The sequence below is a fragment of the Dryas octopetala genome, chromosome 1 (genome assembly GCF_963921425.1).
Source record: "Dryas octopetala chromosome 1, drDryOcto1.1, whole genome shotgun sequence".
NCBI classification, from domain to species: domain Eukaryota; kingdom Viridiplantae; phylum Streptophyta; class Magnoliopsida; order Rosales; family Rosaceae; genus Dryas; species Dryas octopetala.
In genome coordinates, this window is record NC_141366.1 from 1,506,213 (window position 1) to 1,528,969 (window position 22,757).

At 37.3% G+C, this 22,757-nt stretch overlaps 4 protein-coding genes across 6 annotated transcripts; all 4 read left to right on the plus strand.

The window, feature by feature from the left end:
- The first annotated feature begins 1,273 nt into the window (after window positions 1-1,273).
- Window positions 1,274-6,295, plus strand: LOC147296183 (putative WD repeat-containing protein C2A9.03). Of its 2 annotated transcripts, none has more exons than XM_086235341.1 (10): window positions 1,274-1,412; window positions 2,589-2,739; window positions 2,965-3,132; window positions 3,249-3,335; window positions 3,807-3,941; window positions 4,028-4,138; window positions 4,596-4,687; window positions 4,769-4,874; window positions 5,143-5,229; window positions 5,327-6,295. In XM_086235341.1, the coding sequence occupies exons 2-10, from the start codon at window positions 2,611-2,613 to the stop codon at window positions 5,738-5,740; spliced, it is 1,329 nt and encodes a 442-aa protein (XP_086091467.1). In that variant the 5' UTR covers window positions 1,274-1,412; window positions 2,589-2,610; the 3' UTR covers window positions 5,741-6,295. The 2 variants fall into 2 exon arrangements, with proteins under 2 accessions (XP_086091467.1, XP_086091458.1); XM_086235332.1 differs by having other exon boundaries at window positions 2,604-2,739.
- A 456-nt stretch (window positions 6,296-6,751) lies between these two features.
- Window positions 6,752-7,486, plus strand: PSAG (photosystem I subunit G). The gene has a single exon (XM_086235353.1). The coding sequence runs from the start codon at window positions 6,883-6,885 to the stop codon at window positions 7,381-7,383; it is 501 nt and encodes a 166-aa protein (XP_086091479.1). The 5' UTR covers window positions 6,752-6,882; the 3' UTR covers window positions 7,384-7,486.
- A 1,279-nt stretch (window positions 7,487-8,765) lies between these two features.
- On the plus strand, window positions 8,766-13,824 carry LOC147296185 (HMG (high mobility group) box protein with ARID/BRIGHT DNA-binding domain-containing protein). 2 transcript variants are annotated; one of them, XM_086244113.1, is made up of 6 exons: window positions 8,766-9,210; window positions 11,297-11,375; window positions 11,811-11,973; window positions 12,061-12,132; window positions 12,737-13,086; window positions 13,408-13,824. In XM_086244113.1, the coding sequence occupies exons 1-6, from the start codon at window positions 8,978-8,980 to the stop codon at window positions 13,495-13,497; spliced, it is 987 nt and encodes a 328-aa protein (XP_086100239.1). In that variant the 5' UTR covers window positions 8,766-8,977; the 3' UTR covers window positions 13,498-13,824. The 2 variants fall into 2 exon arrangements, with proteins under 2 accessions (XP_086100239.1, XP_086100231.1); XM_086244105.1 differs by having other exon boundaries at window positions 8,768-9,210; window positions 12,061-12,138.
- Window positions 13,825-18,550: 4,726 nt separating this feature from the next.
- On the plus strand, window positions 18,551-20,316 carry LOC147296186 (C2H2 type zinc finger transcription factor family). Its single transcript, XM_086228801.1, has one exon. The coding sequence runs from the start codon at window positions 18,610-18,612 to the stop codon at window positions 20,314-20,316; it is 1,707 nt and encodes a 568-aa protein (XP_086084927.1). The 5' UTR covers window positions 18,551-18,609.
- The last annotated feature ends 2,441 nt before the right edge of the window (window positions 20,317-22,757 follow it).

Consider the following 22,757-nt stretch of genomic DNA (forward strand, 5'->3'; position numbering starts at 1 on the left):
AAGAGTAAAATGCATTCTAGTATCTTAACTATTGCGTATTTTGCAATTTGATACCTTAATTTCAAAAAAGTTGAATTTTGATACCTCAATTTTATTTTTGTTACATTTTCGTACCTCTATAGACTTTCAATAAGAATGATTGTTAACTGCATATGTAGATGCTGACCTGGCGAGTTGCGAATTCAGAAATCAATTGTTGTGGGAGCAACCCAGGCAGGGGCGGATCATCTACTAAACCCAGGCATGGGCGAATCAAAGCTAATTTCTTAATAGATGCCTATTTTTAAACAAATTTTTGACAAAAATGTACATTTCTTTAGGCAATTTTTAGTGTACATATTAGTAGAGCAATTTGCCTCGCGTAGAAAGCAAAACTCATTACCTAACATTTTTGTGGATTTGACTAGGCTTCTTCAATTCATTGTACAAATACAATAAAAGGTAGTAGTTTCCCTTGAATTCATCAAATATGATTTGCAACCAAATTGTGGTTGATTTATAGGACAACACGTGGGTTTCAACCATTTCATCCTAAATTTATTATAGATATGTGCGCAACATGTCATTCACTTTTGATTCCATTTTTTATAAACTTTGTCATGATCCAAAACATAATATATTAAAAAAAAGTGAAATTTTTTGCATGAAATGGATGCTATATACAACGCTATTTTTATAATCATTAATCATCTGTCATATATATGACGATCACATATAAGAATAAAATAAGTGTTATATATAATATTTGTTTCATAGTTACATATCATATAACATATTGTAGAGAAATTTTTGAATGAGACAGTCCATATGTCTATCGTGTTGTGCCCAACTCTCATATTACATAATAAGATAAATACAAAAACCATATAAACCGTGTGATATAAGTAGTTTTCGTAAGTGTTGTAGGCAATAATTTTTCGTTAGGATAAGGGAAATTAGGTACTTTGGGTCCGAAGTCCAAAGGCTGAGAGTTGGGAAGACCCCGAGTTCGGTACTTTTGGTCTCAGCCGAAGTCCAAAAATAGAAAGTGAGGAGGGAAGGTAGACAGGTAAACATTTGTAACGCGGTAACCGACTCGTACAAATTGACAAAAGGTAGAAATACAAATTACTCTGAAAAAATACCAAGACACACAAAAACAGGGAAAAAAAAAAAAAAACCACGTCCTTTTCGTAAGGTTTGCTTCCACCTTTCTCATTCGCACGACAATCCGAAAACCAGTGGATAGAGATAAAATACACACATTCTGACCCCCCCCCCCCCCCCCCCCCTCCCTCCCTCCCTTTCTCTCTCTATACCTCTCCGGATCTGAATTTCTTCGCTAAATATGAGATTCAATTTCTGAAGTTGGGATTTTCCCAGATCCGAACAGCTCCTTCTTCCAAATTTCGCAACCCAGGAATTAACGAAAGGTGAGTTTTTTGTTCTTATTGTTTTTCTGTTTCTTTTGTGTAAATTTCGACCTAATTGTTATGGTTTTTCCCGATTTCTGTCTTCTGTGCCCTTCGATTTTTTGGGTTTGCTATTTTGATTGTTGTTTCACTCGATTCCCCCCCCCCCCCCCCCTCCCTCCCCCTTTTTCTATTTTGATCGGCGGCGAGGTGAAATTGTCGATCGTCGTCTTGTGAATATTCTTTTGTTTTTGTTTTTAATTATTTAATTTGATGTGTCTCGTTTGATTTTGGTGTGCAATTACAGATTGGGATTCTTAATATTTGTACTTCTAGGGTTTTTTTTTTTTTTTTTTTGGTCTAATGCATATGTAATTAAGAATTTGTCTGCAATTAAGTTGGTCCAACCATGGCAACTCATGAATTTTATTTGCATGTTCTATGTGCAATTTGGGAGAATTTACCCGAGATTGCATAGCTCAAGTGGTTTATATTTGTGGCGAGGGAAAAAACGGGAATGCAAATTAATAATAAAATAAAGACGGGGACTTAGTCAAGTTGAACCCTTTCATATAGGGAGGCCATTCCCCATACTTGTGCTTTACTAAATGATGCCTCCTCAATGAAAGTTCAAATTTTTGGAATTAAGAAATAATTTTGCTATGATGGTTATGTTCCCCTTTGGTTGTTTTTGATTGTGATGCTCCTATTACTCTTTGTTTTTGGGGATTCCTTTTGTGGGACGTGATAAAACTTGTATTGTTATAACTGTGACTTTTGCGTAGTCCAAGAATCTCAATGCCACATGGTTTATGATATTCAAGTAAAGTGAATCTTCCCTGCACGTGATCAGCATTAGTGACTCATGTATTGTAGTCTAGCACACATGCGTGTGAACAGCATTATATATAGAGTACTCCATTAGTGACTTATGTATTGCAGTTAAGCCCAGATACGCATAATCACCGGAATGTATTTGAAGTACTTCATTAAACATGTTTTGATTAATTAGTGCTGCAACTTTTTCTGATTGCCTCTTCGATAGATATTAGCAATGACACAAGAACATGAGTACTTGGTTCATTAAGATAGTGGTTCAACCTTTTCACATCTCGGTGTTTTCATTTTGGGTTGATTTATAATATTGCTTTCTTTGCTGATTCTTAAGTAACTGGCTTGAATTTTTATTGGTGTTAGTTGTGTGACTGTTAGGAAGAAAATGTCCCATTACGCTGGTTATGTGGAAGATGAATATGAAATGGAAGATGTCGATGATGATATGGATGACGAGTTTCGTGGTAGAGAAATGGGCGGCTCAGAGTCTGATGTTGATGAATATGACTACTCGGTTTGTGATATAATTTTATGTTCTATGAGATATAACACTTTCACTACTCGGTTTGTGATATAATTTTATATTCTAAAAATATTGCTCTCTCTATTTTACTCTACTTTATGATACGGCTTTTATGTGTTCAAATTATTAGAGTTTTGTATGAGCATTGCACAGTTCATGTTTCTCTGTGGTTATTTTTGTATATATAGTAGGAATAATTCTATGGACCTCGTGCAGAATAGTAAAGTAGCTGATACAACTGCTGCTCAAGCAAGAAGAGGAAAAGACATCCAAGGTATTCCTTGGGATAGACTTAGCATTACTAGAGAGAAATACCGGCAAACTAGGTTAGAACAATACAAGAATTATGAAAACATCCCCAATTCCGGAGAAGGGTCAGGGAAGGTAAAAAATTACTGTTTTCCACTTTTTGTATTTGTTATTTATTTTTGAAATTCTTCAGAATCAATGTTCACTTGTAAGAGTAACTTGGTCGTGATTTTCTTCTTTTTGGTAAACAGGATTGCAAAATTACAAAGAAAGGATCTTTATATTATGAGTTTAGACGAAATGCAAGATCAGTGAAATCAACCATTCTTCATTTTCAGGTGTGCTGAGTGTGAGCTTGCATTATTACTTATTGGCTACATTTTTCTGCATATGTTACGAATCTTTTGATGAAATTTTCTCACAAACATACTGTACCATTGTTATGTTGTACCTCATTGATCTCTTACTAGCTTAATTCACTCAATTTAATAAATCTTCGTACAGTTTTTACCAATATGGGTCTGTGAATTACTAATGGAATTAACTTGAACATGGGAAATAAGGAAATAATAATTTGATGCTTTCAATCATGCAGGCATGATTCAACTCTTTTCACTCAAAGATGGGTTCTGTGACACTTGCTATCCCGACATGGATAACAAGTCAACAAAAACCCACACAATATTATTTGTGCAAGCACTAAGCTAGCGATAATATCATGTAGTGATGCAATAAGGCACTTTCTCATATTGTAGCCCCTTGATATGGTTTGTTTGGCTGATATTCCTTTTATGTGTTTGGTGATGCAGTTGCGGAACTTGGTCTGGGCTACTTCAAAGCATGATGTCTACCTTATGTCGCATTTTTCTGTCATTCATTGGTCTTCATTAAGTTGCACAAAGTCTGAGGTTCTCAATGTTTCAGGACATGTGGCGCCATCGGAGGTGAGTGTTTGTAGGTAACTTTTGTCTGGCAACTGATCCATTTTTATTGGAAACTGATCCTTTTTTCTTTTTTTTTTGTCATATAGAAACATCCTGGAAGTCTCTTGGAGGGATTTACGCAGACTCAAGTTAGTACTCTTGCAGTAAAAGATAAGTTGCTAGTTGCTGGAGGTTTCCAGGGAGAACTTATTTGTAAGGTGAGTTACAAATAATTATATTAAGTGCATTAAAAAAGGAATGAACAGATAATTTTGAATGGATGAGCATTTTTTCAGCAGTTGCATACCTCTTGTGCACAAGGTGACACCATTGCTTGGTTTTTGCTCGTCGATTGTAGTCTTGTACATGGTTTACCGCACTTTAGGGATGGTATATTGAAGAGTCCAGAAAAACATGTTTTATCTGCTCTTTCCCTTAGCTCCATGGATGCTGCTGCATATTAGATGGATCTGCTGAATGACTTTTAAGACCTGGAATCTTGGAGTATCATAGTCTCTTATATGATAAACAAAACTTCCAATATTTAACTACATTATTCCATAATTCCACTGCACCCACATGATTCCTCGTAGTAGTTTTTTTTTTTTTTTTTTTCCCCCTTTTAGAACTAATAAACAGATAGGTTGAATGATATGTTTATTGACTGGTGTGCAGCATCTTGATCGGCCTGGAGTTAGCTTTTGTTCAAGGACAACGTATGACGATAATGCCATTACAAATGCTGTTGAGATTTATGACAGTCCCAGGTACCTTTTTTTTTTTTCATGAGATTGTAACTTCTCATTTCCAAACATGAACCTAACTGATCTAGTCTCTTTGAATTTCAGTGGTGCAATTCACTTTACAGCCTCAAATAATGATTGTGGAGTCAGAGACTTTGACATGGAGAAATTTCAGCTTTCTAAGCATTTCCGTTTTCCCTGGCCTGTGAATGTGAGTCTCCTGCATTTTATGTTTTTGTTCTGTTTAGAAATTGTTGGATGTTAAATTTCTAGTTATTCTTGCTAGCATTTCCTTCATGGAGGGTTGTGCTTTCATTCCTGCAAATGATATAAGTCAGTCTTTAGGCATTAGCTGTAAATCAAGCATTGCTGATTTTTGTTGTGCCACATGTACTTGTGGAGACCCAGTCACTTAAATCTAAATGCTTCCTACACTTAACTTTACTGAACTTCCATGCACTTTTATGCCTTGTTTGTAGCATACTTCTCTGAGTCCCGATGGTAAACTTCTTGTGATTGTTGGAGACAATCCGGATGGGATGTTGGTAAACTCTCAAACTGGAAAGGTATTTATCTTACACTTAGTAAACTGACTATGTGGTGAATTTTATCCATCTGGAGCCTGGAAATGAATATCTGCTGATTTGGATAAGATTTTTGCAGACTGTGATGCCTTTATGTGGGCACTTGGATTATTCGTTTGCATCAGCATGGCATCCTGATGGTATCACCTTTGCTACTGGGAATCAGGACAAGACCTGTCGGATTTGGGATGTTCGAAACCTATCCAAGTCAGTCGCTGTTTTGAAGGGCAACCTTGGAGCTATTCGGTCAATCCGTTATACTTCTGATGGTCAGTATATGGCAATGGCAGAGCCAGCCGACTTTGTGCATGTCTATGATGTGAAAGGTGGGTATGTGAAGGAACAGGAAATTGATTTCTTTGGCGAGATATCTGGCGTATCATTCAGTCCAGACACAGAGTCGCTTTTTGTTGGAGTGTGGGATCGTACATATGGTAGTCTTCTTGAGTATGGCCGACATCGGAATTACTCTTACCTAGATTCTCTTCTTTGAGTCGAATGTGCAAACCTGCGAATAAAAAGTGTGCTGGTGTTGCTGATTCCTCAGTGCGATTGCAAAGACTAGTTACATATTATATGCAGTTGAAGAGGGTTTAGGTGTAAATGTAGTACTTTGTGCAATTGTAGCTTTGTTGTGGTGTTCCGATTAAGCGTTTTTCCCCCATAAAGTGTGTAAAAGGGAGGAATGTACAGAAGGCTAAGGCAATGATGGTCCAAACAAATAGGAAAGACAACCAGGGTGGTTGTCTTAGGGTGCAAGACGTTGGTTGTTTTTCCTTTTAGAAACTTTATCTCAATATGGGACTTATTATGTGAGAACCTATCAATCATCTAGTTGGTTTCTTGGATTTCAAATGTTGAGTTTGATATTCCATCTAATTTTGAAATTGAAAGCTCCGCTGGTGCATCTAGTGGGGAGGTCTAACTCACGCTCTGAAAAGTGTGGATGGAGCATGGTTTACTCATTATTGAGGAAATTCTGTAATATTGTTGCCCCTAAAAAAAAAGGAATGATAATATCACCCCCTTAAATTTTGGTTTATCTTTAGCGGAAAATTTCATGAACTTAGCTCTGGATGATAATGTGGCTTCTTATTTATGCTTGAGAATCCTGCATGTCTTCAATCTATTTTTCTTTCATCTAAGCTTTCTTGTATAGTTGGTATTGAGGAACAGAAAGGAATGTGTTGGCCTTGATTTAGACCTTGTAACAACTGAATGATCTTTCATTGATGAGGAAAAAGAAGAAATATTTGTGACAGATTCCTTGTGCCTTGGAAGTTTAGGGTCCAAACTAATGAAATAAAAGTAAAAAAAAAAAAATGTGAGGAGAGCTCAGGGTCAGAAAAAGACAGGTGACGACTTGAACACAAGTATCTGAACCAAAATTCAGAGGTAGCCAAAAATCTCTGATCTAGAAGTACCCAATGAAAGAAGGCCAAGTCACCACCCAAAATCTTTCTTCTCTCCTTTCCATCCTCACAAAATCCTTTCCTCCAGCTCTACTCCAATCACAGTTCACAACTAGTGGAGAGAGCATTATACAAATCTCATCTCTTCCCCAAGCCAAGCTCTCTACTTTTATCATAATTCTCATAATCCAAACTTACAACCACACCCTCATAATTCTCAACAATGGCAGCCTCTTCCTCCACCTTGTTCTCTGCCCCAGCCATCTCATCCACCATCACAAGGCACCACCACCTCTCAACAACCAACATCTCCTTCCAAGGCCTCAGACCCCTCACCAAGGTCACAGCCCCAACCACCAAACTGAGCTTCACTACTTCCACTGCACCCACCACCAGGAGATCAAGTGGTGTTGTGAGAGCAGAGCTGAGCCCACCTCTGGTCATAAGCCTGAGCACAGGGCTGTCCCTCTTCTTGGGCAGATTCGTGTTCTTCAACTTCCAGAGAGAAAACGTGGCCAAACAAGGTCTGCCTGAGCAGAACGGAGTGACCCACTTCGAGGCTGGAGACACCAGAGCCAAGGAGTACGTCAGCCTTCTCAAATCGAACGACCCAGTTGGGTTCAACATCGTGGATGTTCTGGCATGGGGTTCAATTGGTCACATAGTGGCTTACTACATCTTGGCCACCTCCAGCAATGGCTACGATCCCAAGTTCTTTGACTGAGAGACTGTGTTCATTTAATCCACCATGTTATGTTCATCTCTTGTTTGTAATTTGTATAGCATGTTATCAATTAATCACTAGTTGGGAGCTTCTTTGATTGTTATTTCTTGTTTTCATTTTGAGTTTTGGTTCACTGTGTCTGTGTGGGTTTTGCTGGAAAGCTCTGCTCTTGCAACTTAAGAACGTTATTGTGTTCTTTTTTGATTGAGGGGCTTTTGATTTAGTCATATTTAATTCACTCCTTGCTCTGTTCATGTTATGAAAAGCCTTAAAATATGCATACTCCCTCTCTATTTCTGTGAAAACATCCTCTAGTTCAGACTTCAGAGTAACAAAATAACATCTTTAAAAATATTATCTCCAAATTGTGAACTTAAGATGAAATGTTTGATTTACAATATATCAACTTAATAATTTAACATTATTGCTCAATCACTTAAAATTTGTTTAAATAAGTTATTTTAAATTTTAAACTATACTTTACTATCTTTAATAATAAATACACGCACCTTATTAAAAAAAAAGTGCTCAAATCGACAATAAATAAAAAAAAGTGCGATAGACGATATTTATTGTTTGACAATAATTTTGTAACAACTAACAACCAAGATGACAATGGTTGATGTAATTCCAAAAGTGATTTTTTGTGTTTTATGTTATTTTTACTAATTTTTTACAAATTTATATAAAAAAATTTATAAGTTTCATGTTTATGTTTTTTTTTTTTTATAATTATTGTATATAATAGCCATTATTCAACCGCACCCCACCCAAGTTGTAAAACATGGAAAAAAACAAACGCCATGCGCTGGGCTCCATGCCTAGTGTTTTTTTTTTTTTTTTTTCACTAAAGTGAGACCGCCTATCACCAATTTTGTTAGAGTGGGTCGGCTTGTCATGATTTTTTTCTAAATGAACTTTTAAAAAAATAATAAATAAATTTTACTTTTGGATCCAAATGTGAAAAGTGAACTCTAAGTTTATAATGATTAATGAATGAAACAAACAAATTGGCCAAAAAAAAAAAACATTGAAACAAACAAAAACAAATGCGATACAGAATGCATTTACAAAAATACCATGAGGTCGAGTTCTCCAAAAATTTACTTTGGACAAATTCGAACAAACCTTCCATAATTTATAACTCTCAAACCCGTCTATCCTATATGTATTTTAATTTACAACCCACTTAAAAAGGAAGAAAATAAAAGTATTGAGTCTATTGACACGCAAATTTCTAATTTCTGATTAAATTTGGGCAGGAAATACCTGTCTTGCCTTACCTTCCAAAATTTGTGTGCCACCAAACCCATTCTCCACCACCCACCACACTCCCCAAAATAAAAACATTGGTTTAATCATAAAGTTTCAATCTTTATTGTTCATAACGTTTTTTAGGGTGGGGTTTTTTTTTTCTTTCTAGTTTAGCATAGCAAGCATATCCTCCAATATATATATACATCTTATATTCATCATTTGACAATAGAAGGTATATCTGTTATAGTGTTATCTTCTGGTAGGATAGAAATAGGAAAAATAAATCAACCTAGTATCTTAATCTATCTATCTATCTTTACCCTCTTTCTGACTAAACATGTCTGAGGTCCCAACAACACCAATTACAGAAAAGGAGCCTTCTTCAGCTGTTTCAGCTCAACAACAACATGTGCGCACTCTCACCGCTAATGGGTCCTTCTCGTCACCCCTCACCTCCACTCCCAAGGCTTATCCTTCAGCCACGGCTAAGTATGAGGAACTCGCTCAAAGCTCCGACCTTTTTTGGGGAAAGCTCAAGGAGTTTCACGATTCCTTCAGAACCAAATTCATGTACTTTGGCTTTGTTCCTTTTTCTTACAATTTTTAGATTTTGTTTTGTTGGGTCGTTTGATTTACTGGGTTATTCTTGTTTTACCATTTTTGGCTTGATAGATGTTGGAAAAATCTATGCTCATATATGTTCTGTTTATCTTTATAGTTCCCAATTAATGTATTGCCATTATTTTGCATTTTGCATAGTTCAATTGTATGGTTTTTAATCGAAACTATGTTGCCCATTCCTCTGTTTGAACTTTGAACTGATTGAATGGTGAGTGACTGCATAATTCTGAATCTATTAAACTGCATTGTACAATAATTTTGGTCTTTTTTTGGTAAAATTAGGATCTGGGATTGAAGATGTTCGTTTTCGTTACTTGCTTCCTCTAATTTTTATTTCATACCAGTATGAAATGTCTAGCCGTGTGGTGCCTGTCTCTACTGGGTTTTGAGTTGGGGATGGTGGCAAAATGAGCAATTTAGACATTTACTTCAATTCATCATTCCCATAAATCATCTTCAACACTGACTTATATTATCCTTCATTTTTCTTTTTCGTTAGGAAGATTCTTGTTTCTTTTCCAAGATCTGAATTTGTCATTCAGGGAGATGCTTCATTTAAGGAATTTTCCCCAAGTCTTCATTAATTTGTTGTTTCCCTTGCACAGTTCAATAAATGGGGATTTAGTTTCCTCAGATGTCTACTTTGCGGCTTAACTTTTCCATCTATGCTGCATTACCCATGTAGACTGAAATGACCAGTACTGATTGCAATACAGGACCGTGTTTCCTGGATTTGGGATTTATGGAGAAAATAGGATTGTTTCTTTTTTGGGGGTTTAATAATTGCTACATTTTTTTTTTTTAATATGTTATTGTTTCGGTGTCAGTATTTTTTAGCTGTTATTTCCTTATATTTATTCATTCTTATTTTGTGCACATGAAAAACTAGTTTCCATGGAGAGGTGAATACTTCTTCAATTGCTTGGTTTATTGGCTTTTGCTTGTTAGTTTACATTTTACAAGTCTTTAAGAGTGCTCTGATAGACTTTGATGGTTTAGTTATGCCTGAAACAATATTTACTTATATAGGCTTTTTGATAACTAGCAAAAGTTATCTATAATGGTTAGTGTAATTTGAATCACTAATTGCGTAATAGGCTCAGAATTTCAAGATATGAAATCCTTGCAATACTGACTTATTCTTTTTTCATTAGGAAGATTCTTGTTTCTCTAACAAGTTCTGAATTTGTCATTCACTGGAGATGCTTCATTCAAGAAAAGTGGATTTTCCCAAGTCTTCATTAATTTGTTGTTTCCCTTGCATACCTTCAATAAATGGGGGTTTAGTTTCCTCAGATGTCTGCTTTTCAGCTTAATTTTTTCCATCTATGCAGCATTACCCTGGTGGACTGAAATGACTCCGGTACTGATTGCAATATGGGACCGTGTTTCCTGATCTGGGATTTATGGAAAAAATAGGGCTGTTTCTTTTTTGGGGGTTTAATAATTGCTACATTTTTCTTTAGTGTGTTATGTTTCGGTGTCAGTATTTTGAGCTGTTATTCCCTTATATTTATTCATTATTATTTGTGCAATGAAAAACTAGTTTCCATGGAGAGGTGAATACTTCTTCAATTGCTTGGTGAGGTGAACACTCTTGATATTATGGCACAAGTTGTAAAGTGCCATATTTATTTACTAGTCTGAAGCAATATTTATTTACTTAGGCTTTTTGATAACTACAAAAGGTTAATAATGGTTAGTGAAATGCCTGAAAATAGTTCTTTATAAGATATCCACAAGGGTTTTTTCATGAATGATGTGTAATTTAAATTGCTAATAGGCAATAGGTTAAGAGAGAAAGTGGATTGAGCTTGTAAGGATAGAGCTTTATGGGTGCTCATAACAAACTGTTTATGATTCCACACTTTTATTATCCCATGATTATTTTTCTGCATCATAAACCTTTCCTAACCTGCTGACTGCATTAGCTTGTTTCTTTTCAGTGTCTTTGCCTAAGCATTCATGAAAATCTAGTATGGAGTTCAGAAAAAAAAGAAAGTGGGTGACAATGTGATTAATACTCTTTGTGCAGGATTCCTACTGTAGGAGGAAAAGCTCTGGATCTATATCGCCTTTTTGTAGAAGTCACATCTCGTGGTGGCCTTGAAAAGGTTTGTCCATTTTATTTTTCTGATTATACCTGGTTGTTTGTAGAGTCATGCATAAGAGTCTTAAAGCTGAAACTAAATATTGTCTGAACTCTGAAAAGAGGTTCATCACCTCAATTAATTTCAATTTCAATAATTAATTTAATGTAGTGTGCCTGGTGTTATTTGCACTCATTGTGTTTTAAAAAAAAAACAAACTATGATGAATGGGGGCTGTGGTCGCAGCTGAGTTTTATGATAGGCTGACTTATAACTATTAACTATTAGTAGTCTCAGTTAAAACCAAGGTTCGGTCAGAGGTTTATGGAAGGATCCAAGTTTTCCTTCGTTGTTTTTATAATGATCTTCATATTTTCCTTTTCCATTCTTGTCTTGGAGTCATTCGTGTTTTTTTTGGTGGTTTTCTTTTCCCTTTAAATTCTCTTAAACTGGTTACAGGTGATTAGAGATCGCAAATGGAAGGAAGTGATTATGGTCTTCAATTTCCCAACAACGATCACCAGTGCCTCATTTGTCTTAAGGAAGTATTATTTGTCTTTGCTGTATCATTTCGAGCAGGTCTATTATTTCCATAAAGAAGTCTTTAAAAACCCAATGCTTGGTAAGACATGGCTCCTTGTTAGTTCATTTAATTTTTCCTTTTTGGTGATCAGAAAGATATATAAGTTATTTTATTTTTATTTTTCAGATCCTGTAAGCAGGAACCTTGTCAATGGGTCAGCTAACCTGGAGGAAGGTGCCATTAGAAAACAGTTCCCAGGTCAGGGTAGGTGTAACCTCCATCTTGACGTGGTGGTTCTAATAGTGGTTAGGCTTAAACTTTTTACACCAGTTGTAGAAGTAGATATAATCATATAACTATATTTTTTTGCTCTCTCTCTCTCTCTCTCTCTCTCTCTCTCTCTCTCTCTCTCTCTCTCTCTCTCTCTCTCTCTCTCTCTCTCTATATATATATATATATATATATATATGTGTGTGTGTGTGTGTGTGTGTGTTCATTTTGGCTTCTACTTCAAACTGTGAAAGTTTCTGAATTCCCTTTTATTTGCAACTCGTAGAATAAATCTGTACTTTGCAATTTCAGAAACAATGGTATACAATTTTGTTTCTGTAACTTCTTGAAGTTTGATTTTTGAATGAGAAATTTGTCATTAGTGATAAAGCTTGTGTGATGTCCCTTTTGAAATATAATCTGCAAGTGGCGGTGAAGAAAGATAAACAACATTGGAAACTTTATTAGGCCATCTGTCTAATAAATTGATGACTTGCTTTGAGGAGTTTAACTTTTATCATTCTAATTCTATATTATTATGCCCCTTTTGAATGATTCCAATTCGGATTTGTTTTTTCTTTCTTATGTACAGAAAGCCCAGAATTGCAGCTTGGCTGTTCAATTACAGGAACCATTGATGCCAAATGTGACAATGGATATGTGGTTACAGTGAACTTGGGTTCTGAAGAGCTGAAAGGCTTCTTGTATCATATTCCTAATTATGTTTCTCAGAATTTTTCTGACATGCCTACTCGACGGAATCGAAAGAGATCTAGGTTGGCATTACGAGATCCCTCTAGGCCCAAGTCAAACAGGAGTGGTTACAATTTCTTCTTTGCTGAGCATTATGCCAGGCTAAAGCCTTTGTATTATGGGCAAGAGAGAGCCATTAGCAAGAGAATTGGATTTCTGTGGAATAATCTCACAGAGGCTGAGAAACAGGTATGATGAGTTGGTGACACATCTTTTTCCGATTAGTTCTCTTTCTGCTGATAGGATCCCAAGCTAATGTCATGCTGCATCCTTCAATCTTAATTCTCTTGTACCGAAGATCACATGACATACATAGGTTTAGATATGAGGTTTCAAGAGAAGTTTCAAATGCTTGGATTATAATTACCATATCATTTACTTTGGTCTTGATTCTCAACCCCTCTATCTGTCTCACTAAGATAATTTCACATATGATAAAATTGGCCTATATTTGTTCAATCTACTTGAAGTCTTCATCATCACACTCCCATCTCCACTGCTGCCATGCAGGTTTATCAGGAAAAAGGGCTGAAGGACAAGGAGAGATACAGGACTGAAATGCAGGAATACAAATCTTCCTACAATTCAACACAGCAGTAGCCTCCATTTTGTTGGTTAGATAGGCACCTGTTTGATCTCTTGTAGTTTATGCTCTTGTTGTAGTATTAGTTGTTGTTGTTCCCGCAGTTTAACCTCAGTTTTATCTATTTCCATTTTTCTTTACAAAGGTTGCCTCTCAATGTGCCCCCTCAGCAAAAATTTTGGAAGGGGTGAAGAGGGGCAGCTCTGTAACATAACTGTTTAAGAATTTGTTTGTCATTGACTCATTTGGGATTTAGTAGAATTTTATTGCAGCAGTCTCCATTGATCTTCTTTAATAAAAATTTTAATACTGGATGAAGACTGATATAGTCCTTGACATGTCAATTCATACATGTTGATTGTTGAGTGGGATGATGAAATTTTCTTCTCTCTCATAGTTTGTGTGTGGCTAAAGCGATAAAGTGTTCTTGTCAAAGTCAATCTATGAATTTCAGGCCAAAATGAGAGTCAATATATGAATTGGAAATATTCAATGTCCAGTTTACAACACCTTCTGTACGCAAATCAATGCAAAATCTGAATTGTGTGCCATGGGCTAATTCAATGAGTCATAGTCTGAGTTGGTTAGGATGAGGTTTGTTTTGGACAATTACTTATTATGAAATTCACATATAGCACTCAAATTCCAATTGGGTTTTTGTGTAAAATGGAGGAAAAAAAATTTTACTACAATTTTTGTTTTGGATTTCTATCTATTTTTAAACTCATCATTCAAGAATATTAAAGAAAATGATTAGGCCACTATCATTTTTCTTGACGTATAAATATGATTTGATATTATCACAAATAACTTACTTTCTGTAATCCACCAGAAAGAAATCTAATTGCTTAGGAAATAAATTCTAATATATAATTTTGGCCTTTCATAACGTGTTAATATCATATTTTACCTTGGTTCCTCTTAAAAGGACCATGCTTTGCTTGCTGCCATGCTCTGCTGTTTCAATATTATTAAAGGCCATCTTATAGTTGCTTGGCAAATGGCAATGCCATAGGGAAACATTTGCTCTTTGCATAATAGCTTAAATATAAACAACAGTGACTTAGAATTTTATTGATGTGCCATATACATTATACAGAAGGATGTATATCATAGTGATGTGCAATACCCTAAAAAAAATATCATAGTATTTTCCTAAAATTTGTACAATTGGGTCTACAATGTCTTTATAAGTTATGCGCTTATAATTTTAGACAAAGTTAAGAGGTTTTCCAAAGGATAAAAATCTAGCATATTTCAAGTAACACATTATATGGTAGCTTTTATTAAAAGAGCAGCCATTGGCATGACCTCAAGCACTTAATTTACATATCATGAAAGGGACTTTATAATTGTTTTCATATTGACATGGACTATTTGAAAATTGAGCATGATAGCTGTCTGCTTATGAAATTTCATTCTTTTATTAAAGGTATCCACTTGTCGCACCCTAGCTTTTCCAAGACTAATAAATTAATAATATATGAACTTATATATATATATATATACGTTCTTATAAAAAAAATGATATATAAAAGGGAAATATCAAATATAAACAGAGTTTTGTTGGTGTAAAGGGTTGTATAACTCATTGAGCCACAGAGTATGATGATATCATAGAATTGAACAACTTTTTAGTCAATCTTTGATATTAGCAACAACGCCTTCATGGAACTCCAAACTCGACTTTTTGCTCTCAAATTTCCTCATAAGTTCATAACCGTCAATGATAAGCAACAACTGAGCTAAGCACTCTTTTTTCTTTTTGAAAAAAAAAACAAAACAAAAAAACCGGTAATTATCGACAGTTACTAATTATTAATAAACAATGCTGGTTATATATTGCAAGTCATGCAAAATCAATACCCATCTCACCTATTATTGTTATTAAGCATAAAAACATTAAAGACGTGCAATTCCTAATTAATTATGAACCCATTAATTTGTAGAAAAAAAATAAAAATTATATTTCACGTCGCATATGAATCCAAATCATATATTATGAAGAAACATGCTAGCGAGTGGCACCAAGTTTTTGGGATAAGCCCAAATAGTGAGAAAGGTTGGATAATGAATTAGGATGAGAGCTGCTATCTGCACATCCTTAAATTTTTTTTTGCACATCCTCAAAAATTTAATTTGTGAAATAACCAAAAATACTCAAAATAAAATTACCCAAAACCCCATCCCTTTATCATTCCCTCTTCCCTGTCACAGCACCCCACCCCCCCCGGTGAGAACCACTGCCGACCACCCCAGCCCCGTTCCGGCCTTCCCCTCTCTCTCTCTCTCTCTCTCTCTCTCTCTCTCTCTCTCTCTCTCTCTCTCTCCTTCCCTCTTACCCGCCGACCACCCCACCCCCATCCTCCCTCTCCTCTTTCTCTCTCCCCGAAACCAACCCAGCCCTTCACTCTCTCTCTCTACAACTCTGAGCCCCTCCCCTTGCCGCACCACCTCCCTCTGCACCCCTCCCCTTTTGCCATCCCCCTCCCCTCCCCCTGCCGCACCACCTCCCCCCTGCACCTCTCCCCCTGCCGCACCACCTCCCCCCTGCACCCCTCCCCCTGCCGCACCACCTCACCCCTGCAACACTCCCCCTGCCGCACCACCTCCCCCCTGCAACCCTCCCCCTGCCGCACCACCTCACCCCTGCACCGCACCACCTCCCTCTGCACCCCTGAAAATTAAAAAATATATATATATATATATATATATATATATGCAGGTGGTGCTGCGGGAAGGAGAGAGAGAAGGAGGTCGTCGGGGGAGGGAAGGAGAGTGGGAGGGAGGTGGTCGGTGAGGGAGGGGAAGGGAGGGGGGAGGGAGGAGGGAGGGGGAGGGGGAGGGGGAGGGGCTGGGATATATGGCAGAGGCTTGCGGATGGGTGGCTGGTTTCAACATTTTTTTTTTTTGTTCTTTGTTTTTTTTTTTAATTTAAAAATTCACATTTGGGGTAGGGTGTGTAGTGTTTGAATTAGGTGGGTGTGTGGTGAGAAATTTTGGTGAGATTAATGAAGTTGGGGTATTTTGGTAATGGGAGGGGTGTGTAAAAGAGAAATTTTAAATTTTAGAAAATGGTAAGAGGTGTGTAAGAGAAAAGTGTGTGCAAAAAGAAAAAAAAGGGTGTGCAAATAGTAGCTCTCATTAGATAAGTTAAGTTTGATTATCTCTAATATAAGTATATAACCAAAAAAAAAAAAAACTAAAATCAATCCTTCATGTGTGAAATTAAAAATTATTGTTTGGTGCGAATTCTACATTAGATTCTACACACTAACTAATAATTCGGATTCAAGTGTGACTTGTGTGAATAGCAAAACTCTTACTGTGGTTAAAGTCATGATGAAAGAAATTAATGAATTAATTTGCGAATGGCCCTCCTCCCTATAGACTATTGGTTACAAACTTCTACTTATTAGAAAGAGCTAAACACATGTGTGAGTGTGAGTGTGATTTTATGAGCAAGGATTTTTATTTAACTCACATCTACAATGTTTTATCTATTGCTTATGCATTATCTAATTAACCGCCCTCTTTTTCTTTTTTTTCTTTTTTTCAAGCCTAGGATGATCACTAATTAACAGATTGATAGAGAAAACATGTCAATGAATTTTTAACTTTAAATAAACTCTTAAACAAATCAAATTGATGGCTAACCATAGGTTTTCTGTTAATTAATAACATCCTAATTTTAGATAATACATAGACAATGGATCGATGTGAGCTAAATCAAAATCCTTGCTGAATGATCGAAATAGAATCACACTCACACATATAAATTAGTTAGCTCTTTCTAAATTTTATTGGGGTGTGGGAAAAATATGCTTCAAAAGATTTGCCCCAAAAAAGGAAAAAAAAGATTCGCCCAAAATCTCTCCCTAAACTGTGTTGGAAACTTGGAATTCAGGGTCAAAACCGGAAAATGGAGGACCATTCAAAGGTTTGAAACCGCGTGGAAACAAAAGGATTGAAGAAATAAAAGCAAAAATTTAGCCATTCCTCATTAGTCATGTGTGGTGTGGTGTGTACTCGGTGGCGTGGGTGTAAAAATTAAAATTACATAAGTAAAAAAAAAAAAGAGAGAGAGAATTAAAAGGGGATAACAATTAATGACGTAATGGCGATAAGCACGGATAACCGAAGAGTTTCCCATTTGCAAGGCCTCTTGCCCTTTTTTCCTTCTCCTTGTTAGAGTAGGAAAATCTCAAAAAGATTTTGTTTTTAATTATTACTTTACCAATAGTAGTATTTTAAGGAAAAATTAATTTTGGGGTTTGGGGGAATATTACATATAACTATATAAGAGATTTGAATCCTAAATTGTGTGATAAGTGAGAGACTTCCGGGTGATTGGCTTGGAGTAGCTCCAAAGAATAATTTTTAAAAAAAAAATTAAGATTAAAAAGAAAATCCCCAAATCCTTGTTGTTTGGGGTAGTGTAGTCCGTAATTAGTTATATAGTGGGGGACTGAGGGAGAGAGTGGCGCACACACACAAACACACAAACACACACACTTGGATGTTTGATCTCTCACATAGTATAGTAATGGCTATTTGTGGTGGTTAAGTTTTAAGGTTGAATCACATTCTGAAGGAACGGAATAAGAGGCATTTAAGTGACAGTCAATTTCCACACAGAAGACAGAGCAGTTAGAAACAACACTCATCCTTTAACAATTCGGAGACTCAAGGACTTGCCCAATTCAACTGAAGAATTTGGAGAGCCTCTCTCTCCCCATCTCTCTCTCTCTCTCTCTCTCTCTCTCAGAGACTCTCTCTGTCTCCCTGTGTTTGCGTTGTTGTTCTGGGTTGCTCTGCATCTTCCTAGCTGTTTCCTTAATTTCACGAGCTGGGGTCACAGAATTTCCAACTTGTCTTTCCTTTGTTAGCGTTCTTGATTTTAGGAGAGGGTCAGGATTTTCAGGACTAGTTACCTAAAACAAGCCCATCAAAGTGGATTTGCTTCTCAGCTAAGCTACCCATATATATACTCTAATCTCCTTTTAGGGTTCTCATACTTACTTGTGTTCCTCCCTTGTTCCTACCCACCAAAGAAAAGAGAGAGCTTGATCATCATCTTCATCAGCTGCTCTGTCACATATTGAGCTAGGTACTTTTCTCTAGCCGCCATGGATGAAGAGCAAGAGACTCAGTTTCATGATCAGCCAGTACTAGCTGGCGATCATGAAGAAGAAGCCACTAAGAAGCAGGATCAGGAGGCAGCGAGCAACATCAATGGGGGACAAATATGGGTCAAGCTCAAGATGCCAAAGTCCGAGTCTTCAGAACAAGCAGACCATCAATACCCTTCTCCGCCTTCGGAATTCAGTCGAATCTGTGAGGTTTGTAACAGGGGGTTTCACTCCGGCAAGGCCTTGGGAGGTCACATGAGAATGCACGTCCAAGCCAACAAGGAGCTCCTAATTCACTCGCGCAACAGTAAGTCTGACAAGGCAAAGCTGATGAAGAATAATACAGGTAGTGATTTTAGTACTAGTTCCAATAATGGTGGTATGGAGCCTGTTTGCTGTGTTTGTGGGAAGAGCTTTCCGTCCATGAAGTCGCTGTTCGGACACATGAGGTCCCACCCTGAGAGGGAATGGAGGGGAATTCAACCCCCTCCTTCAATGGCGGCGAAGAACAGCTCATCTTCCACTCTATCGGATGCTGTGCCTCAGAGTACTAATAAGGGCGGTGATGATCAGATTGATTCTGCTGCTACTAAGAGTATTGGGTTGTCGTCGAATTCGGGTGGTGTTGCTGTTGATCTGTCCAAGACTCTACCTGGTTGGTCTCTCACTGCCAAGAGGGGTAGGAAATCTTCCATTGCCTCCTCGGCCTCTGATCAAACTGGTTCCGGCTCCGGCGGATTGGAAGAACAGATGAATGAAGCTGTCCATGACCTTATGATGCTGGCTCAAGCCAAACCATGCTATTCTTCTTCTGGTAAGGACAAAATTGGTCATCTAGTTGATTATGTGGGTAGCTCAAAGAAGAGGAAATTTGAGAATAGATGGTCTGCTGAGTCTGCTGAATATAATGATGATGAAGATGATGAGGATGATGTTGATGATGGGAAAGGGAAGGCTGTGTTGGGAAGTGGGTTTGGTCCAGAAAAGTCAGTGAGTTACATGGAGATGGGATTGGAGGACAATTATAATATTGATCAAGAGGAATCAGATAGCCAGAACTCTGAGAGCATTGTGCTTGCTAGCATGAAGAGGATCAAGAAGAGGAGAAAGGTGAAATTGGTGGACTTGGAAGGAGTAATGGGAGAGATTAGAGGTCATGGTCATCACCAAAGTCACAAGCTGCAGATTTCTCCAAATCCTTATCATAGAAAATACAGCTGCAGCATTTGCAATAAATCATTTCCAACCCACCAAGCATTGGGAGGCCACATGTCCAGCCATAACAAGCTCAAGAACAACAGCAATATCCACACCAACTCCATGGATGATCACTCTGCCTCTGCAGATGCCTCAGCAGCTGAAGATGGACCTCATGCTAATAATAATCTCACAACCCAACAAGTAGATCATGAAACAGAGACAATGATGGTACTTGATCAAGAGGTGGCTCAACACCAATGCAAAATCTGCAAAAAGACATTCCCAACAGGCCAGGCCCTGGGGGGTCACAAGAGGTGCCACTGGACCGGCCCCAATGAAGCTCAATCCAGCAATGGCCGTAAGCTTCTGACTTTTGACCTCAACGAGCTTCCATTTATGGAGGATGAACAAGGCACGGAGTGTGGTGGCTATTTCATGCCTGGACGTGCAGAGGCTGCTGCAGCAGCTGGCTATGCAACTTCCTCTTACAATTCAATTACTTAGTCAGCTGAGCTGAGCTGAGCTTTTTTTCAGTCTTTGGTGGCTCTTAGGAATATCATCTCTCTTTTACACAGAGGTCAGTAGCTCTAGTTTTGGTGTTGCTGATAGTTCAGTTAAGTTTTGTTTTTAGCCTATAGCTTTTGCAGCAGTGAATTAGACACTTGCATAGGAACCCATCAGTTGCTTCTTGTTTGCTCAAGTGGGGTCATAGGGTCCTTGTCCTTTTGTGTTAATTTTCTTCATGTAAAGCATGATGGTCCTCTGGGTTTGCTGTGAAGGAAAAGTCCAAAAGGTCCAGAAGGTCTTAGTGTTTTACTTTGGGATGGATGGAGGGAGATGATGTAAAGAATCTGCATATATACATGGTTTCTTTTTGGTTATATTTTGCCTGCTCTTTATCTTATACAATTTCTTGGTATAGTTTAATTGTTTGATTGTGTAATTTAATTAGTTTTAAAAGCCTTTGTTAATCACTTCTCAATTTGGTTTTCCTATGGTGTCAAAAGGCTTCAGATTGTTGTAAGGCATCAATTAGCTGCCATAGATGGTATATTACTATATTGTATGTGTGCATTTGTTTATTGGTGTTGTTAGGCTGATAACATAGTAACATAGCACTAAGTATGTAGTGGAGGTCCAGAACAGGGAGCCATTTTTTATAAAAGTCAAGAGACTTTGTCTAGCCATAAAAACTTTTACCCATCAGCTTAATTTGCAAGAATCAACCTTCTTGTTCAATTCATAATTTATTTTTGAAAAAATAATAAAACAGACAGATTTCTTTGAGTGAACTAAGAGAAACATCCAAGTCTTCAAAAGCAACTTGTTAGAGTTTGGGAAGTTGGTGTATCTTCCACATAAAGTACTTTGTGGGGTCATTTTTGAAAAGGTCCCGGTGTACTGAAAGTGATGTAGAATTTCTTCCACATCATCTAATTTCATAGCAATATCAACAAGAAGAAACTACAGGTCACTCAAAAACAAAATTATTTTAATCACACAATTGTTAATCCTCTCAAGCTTAAGCTTTCAGCATCTATTCTCACTTAATCTGAGTTAATTATGACCAGGTCAGCAAAAGAATAAGACAACAAACCAAAATGTCTAGATTCAGTTATTAAGTTTGCACAGGGAGTGGGTATATTACTTGTATACATGTATATATGTCAAAATCAAAACCACCGCAATGACACGAATGAAAGGTTAATTATGGTAACATATATTCAGATTTACTAATAAAATTACTTATTTATAAATTATACTACATAATCACATCTTTTGTAGAAATTGATCAAACTTGTATAAATGAGTTTTACTCGTATAGAGATGGAGTTCTACATGAATTTTATATGATTAAATAAATTGGTTGGTATAACAACTTGTATATACTTACAATTTAGATGTCAATGAAAATAGAGTGGTTATAATTGTTCGTATGATTAATCATCTGGGCATAACGACAAGTCACACAAGGCTTAACATCATGTCGTTTGGGCCTAGACCCAAAAGCTAAGCCCCCGCTAGGCTCCGGCCTCCTAGGCCTTGACCTTCTAGGCTCCGGCCCCATAGGCTCCGGCCTCCTAAGCTCCGGCCCCATAGGCTCCGGCCTCCTAAGCTCCAGCCTCCTAGGCCCCGACCCGTGTCAACTCACTCGGATCCTCGAGACCGGTGACACGTGGCGCTCCTACAGTGCAAGTCATCACAAGGGACACGTGTCATCACCAGATTGGTTGACACTCTTCCAAAGGTACTATAAAAGAGGTACCTTCTTGTCACAAAAGGACGACTAAAATCATTATTATACTATTCACTCACTCTGCTCTCAGATCTCTCTGAACACTGACTTGAGCGTCGGAGGACCTTTGGCCGGCACCACACCGGTGCCCTTCCCGCTCACTTTTGTGTACCTGTGCAGGGTGCTCTGGATATCATTCTCTCTCATTGCTCACCAGTCGGACCCCAGCTATCCGTTCCTGCCCCACTTCGACGTGTCATCCACTCAGTGGTGGGTCAACGGGCCTACGTGGTTCGACTCGACGTTGACTGCTCTACCATTTTTGGGCATCAACAAGATGCAAATATGAGAATTCTGAAAAAGATAAACCTGGATATTGGGTGTACTAATCAAATTATTGAATTCGTTTAGCAGTCCCCATACAATTTATACTAAACACTCAAACTGGGTTCTCTAGAGAGTTAATTACACTTACACCTCCTGAGGTTTATCGTCTTTTCACATACACTTCTGGGGTTTCAATAATTACACATACACCCTCTGAAGTTTTAAAACTGTTGTATATAACCCCCTACAAAAGAAAATAAATAAATAAATAAAAAAGAAAATATTTGTATTCAGGTTGGACCTTACACCTTAAATAATCTTATTAGGCTATTTAATCCCTTAGCATGTTTTTTTGCATAATTTTTCATCATTTTCGTCTCAC

Bases quoted from the DNA above. Each gene is read 5' to 3' on its own strand.
- LOC147296185 (XM_086244105.1), top strand. From the start codon at position 8,978: ATGTCTGAGGTCCCAACAACACCAATTACAGAAAAGGAGCCTTCTTCA. The intron at 11,974-12,060 runs GTAAGACATGGC...TTTATTTTTCAG, and splicing joins CTTTAAAAACCCAATGCTTG to ATCCTGTAAGCAGGAACCTT. The intron at 13,087-13,407 runs GTATGATGAGTT...GCTGCCATGCAG, and splicing joins TCACAGAGGCTGAGAAACAG to GTTTATCAGGAAAAAGGGCT.
- PSAG (XM_086235353.1), top strand. From the start codon at position 6,883: ATGGCAGCCTCTTCCTCCACCTTGTTCTCTGCCCCAGCCATCTCATCC.
- LOC147296183 (XM_086235341.1), top strand. From the start codon at position 2,611: ATGTCCCATTACGCTGGTTATGTGGAAGATGAATATGAAATGGAAGAT. The intron at 3,942-4,027 runs GTGAGTGTTTGT...TTTGTCATATAG, and splicing joins GACATGTGGCGCCATCGGAG to AAACATCCTGGAAGTCTCTT. The intron at 4,139-4,595 runs GTGAGTTACAAA...ACTGGTGTGCAG, and splicing joins AGGGAGAACTTATTTGTAAG to CATCTTGATCGGCCTGGAGT.
- LOC147296186 (XM_086228801.1), top strand. From the start codon at position 18,610: ATGGATGAAGAGCAAGAGACTCAGTTTCATGATCAGCCAGTACTAGCT.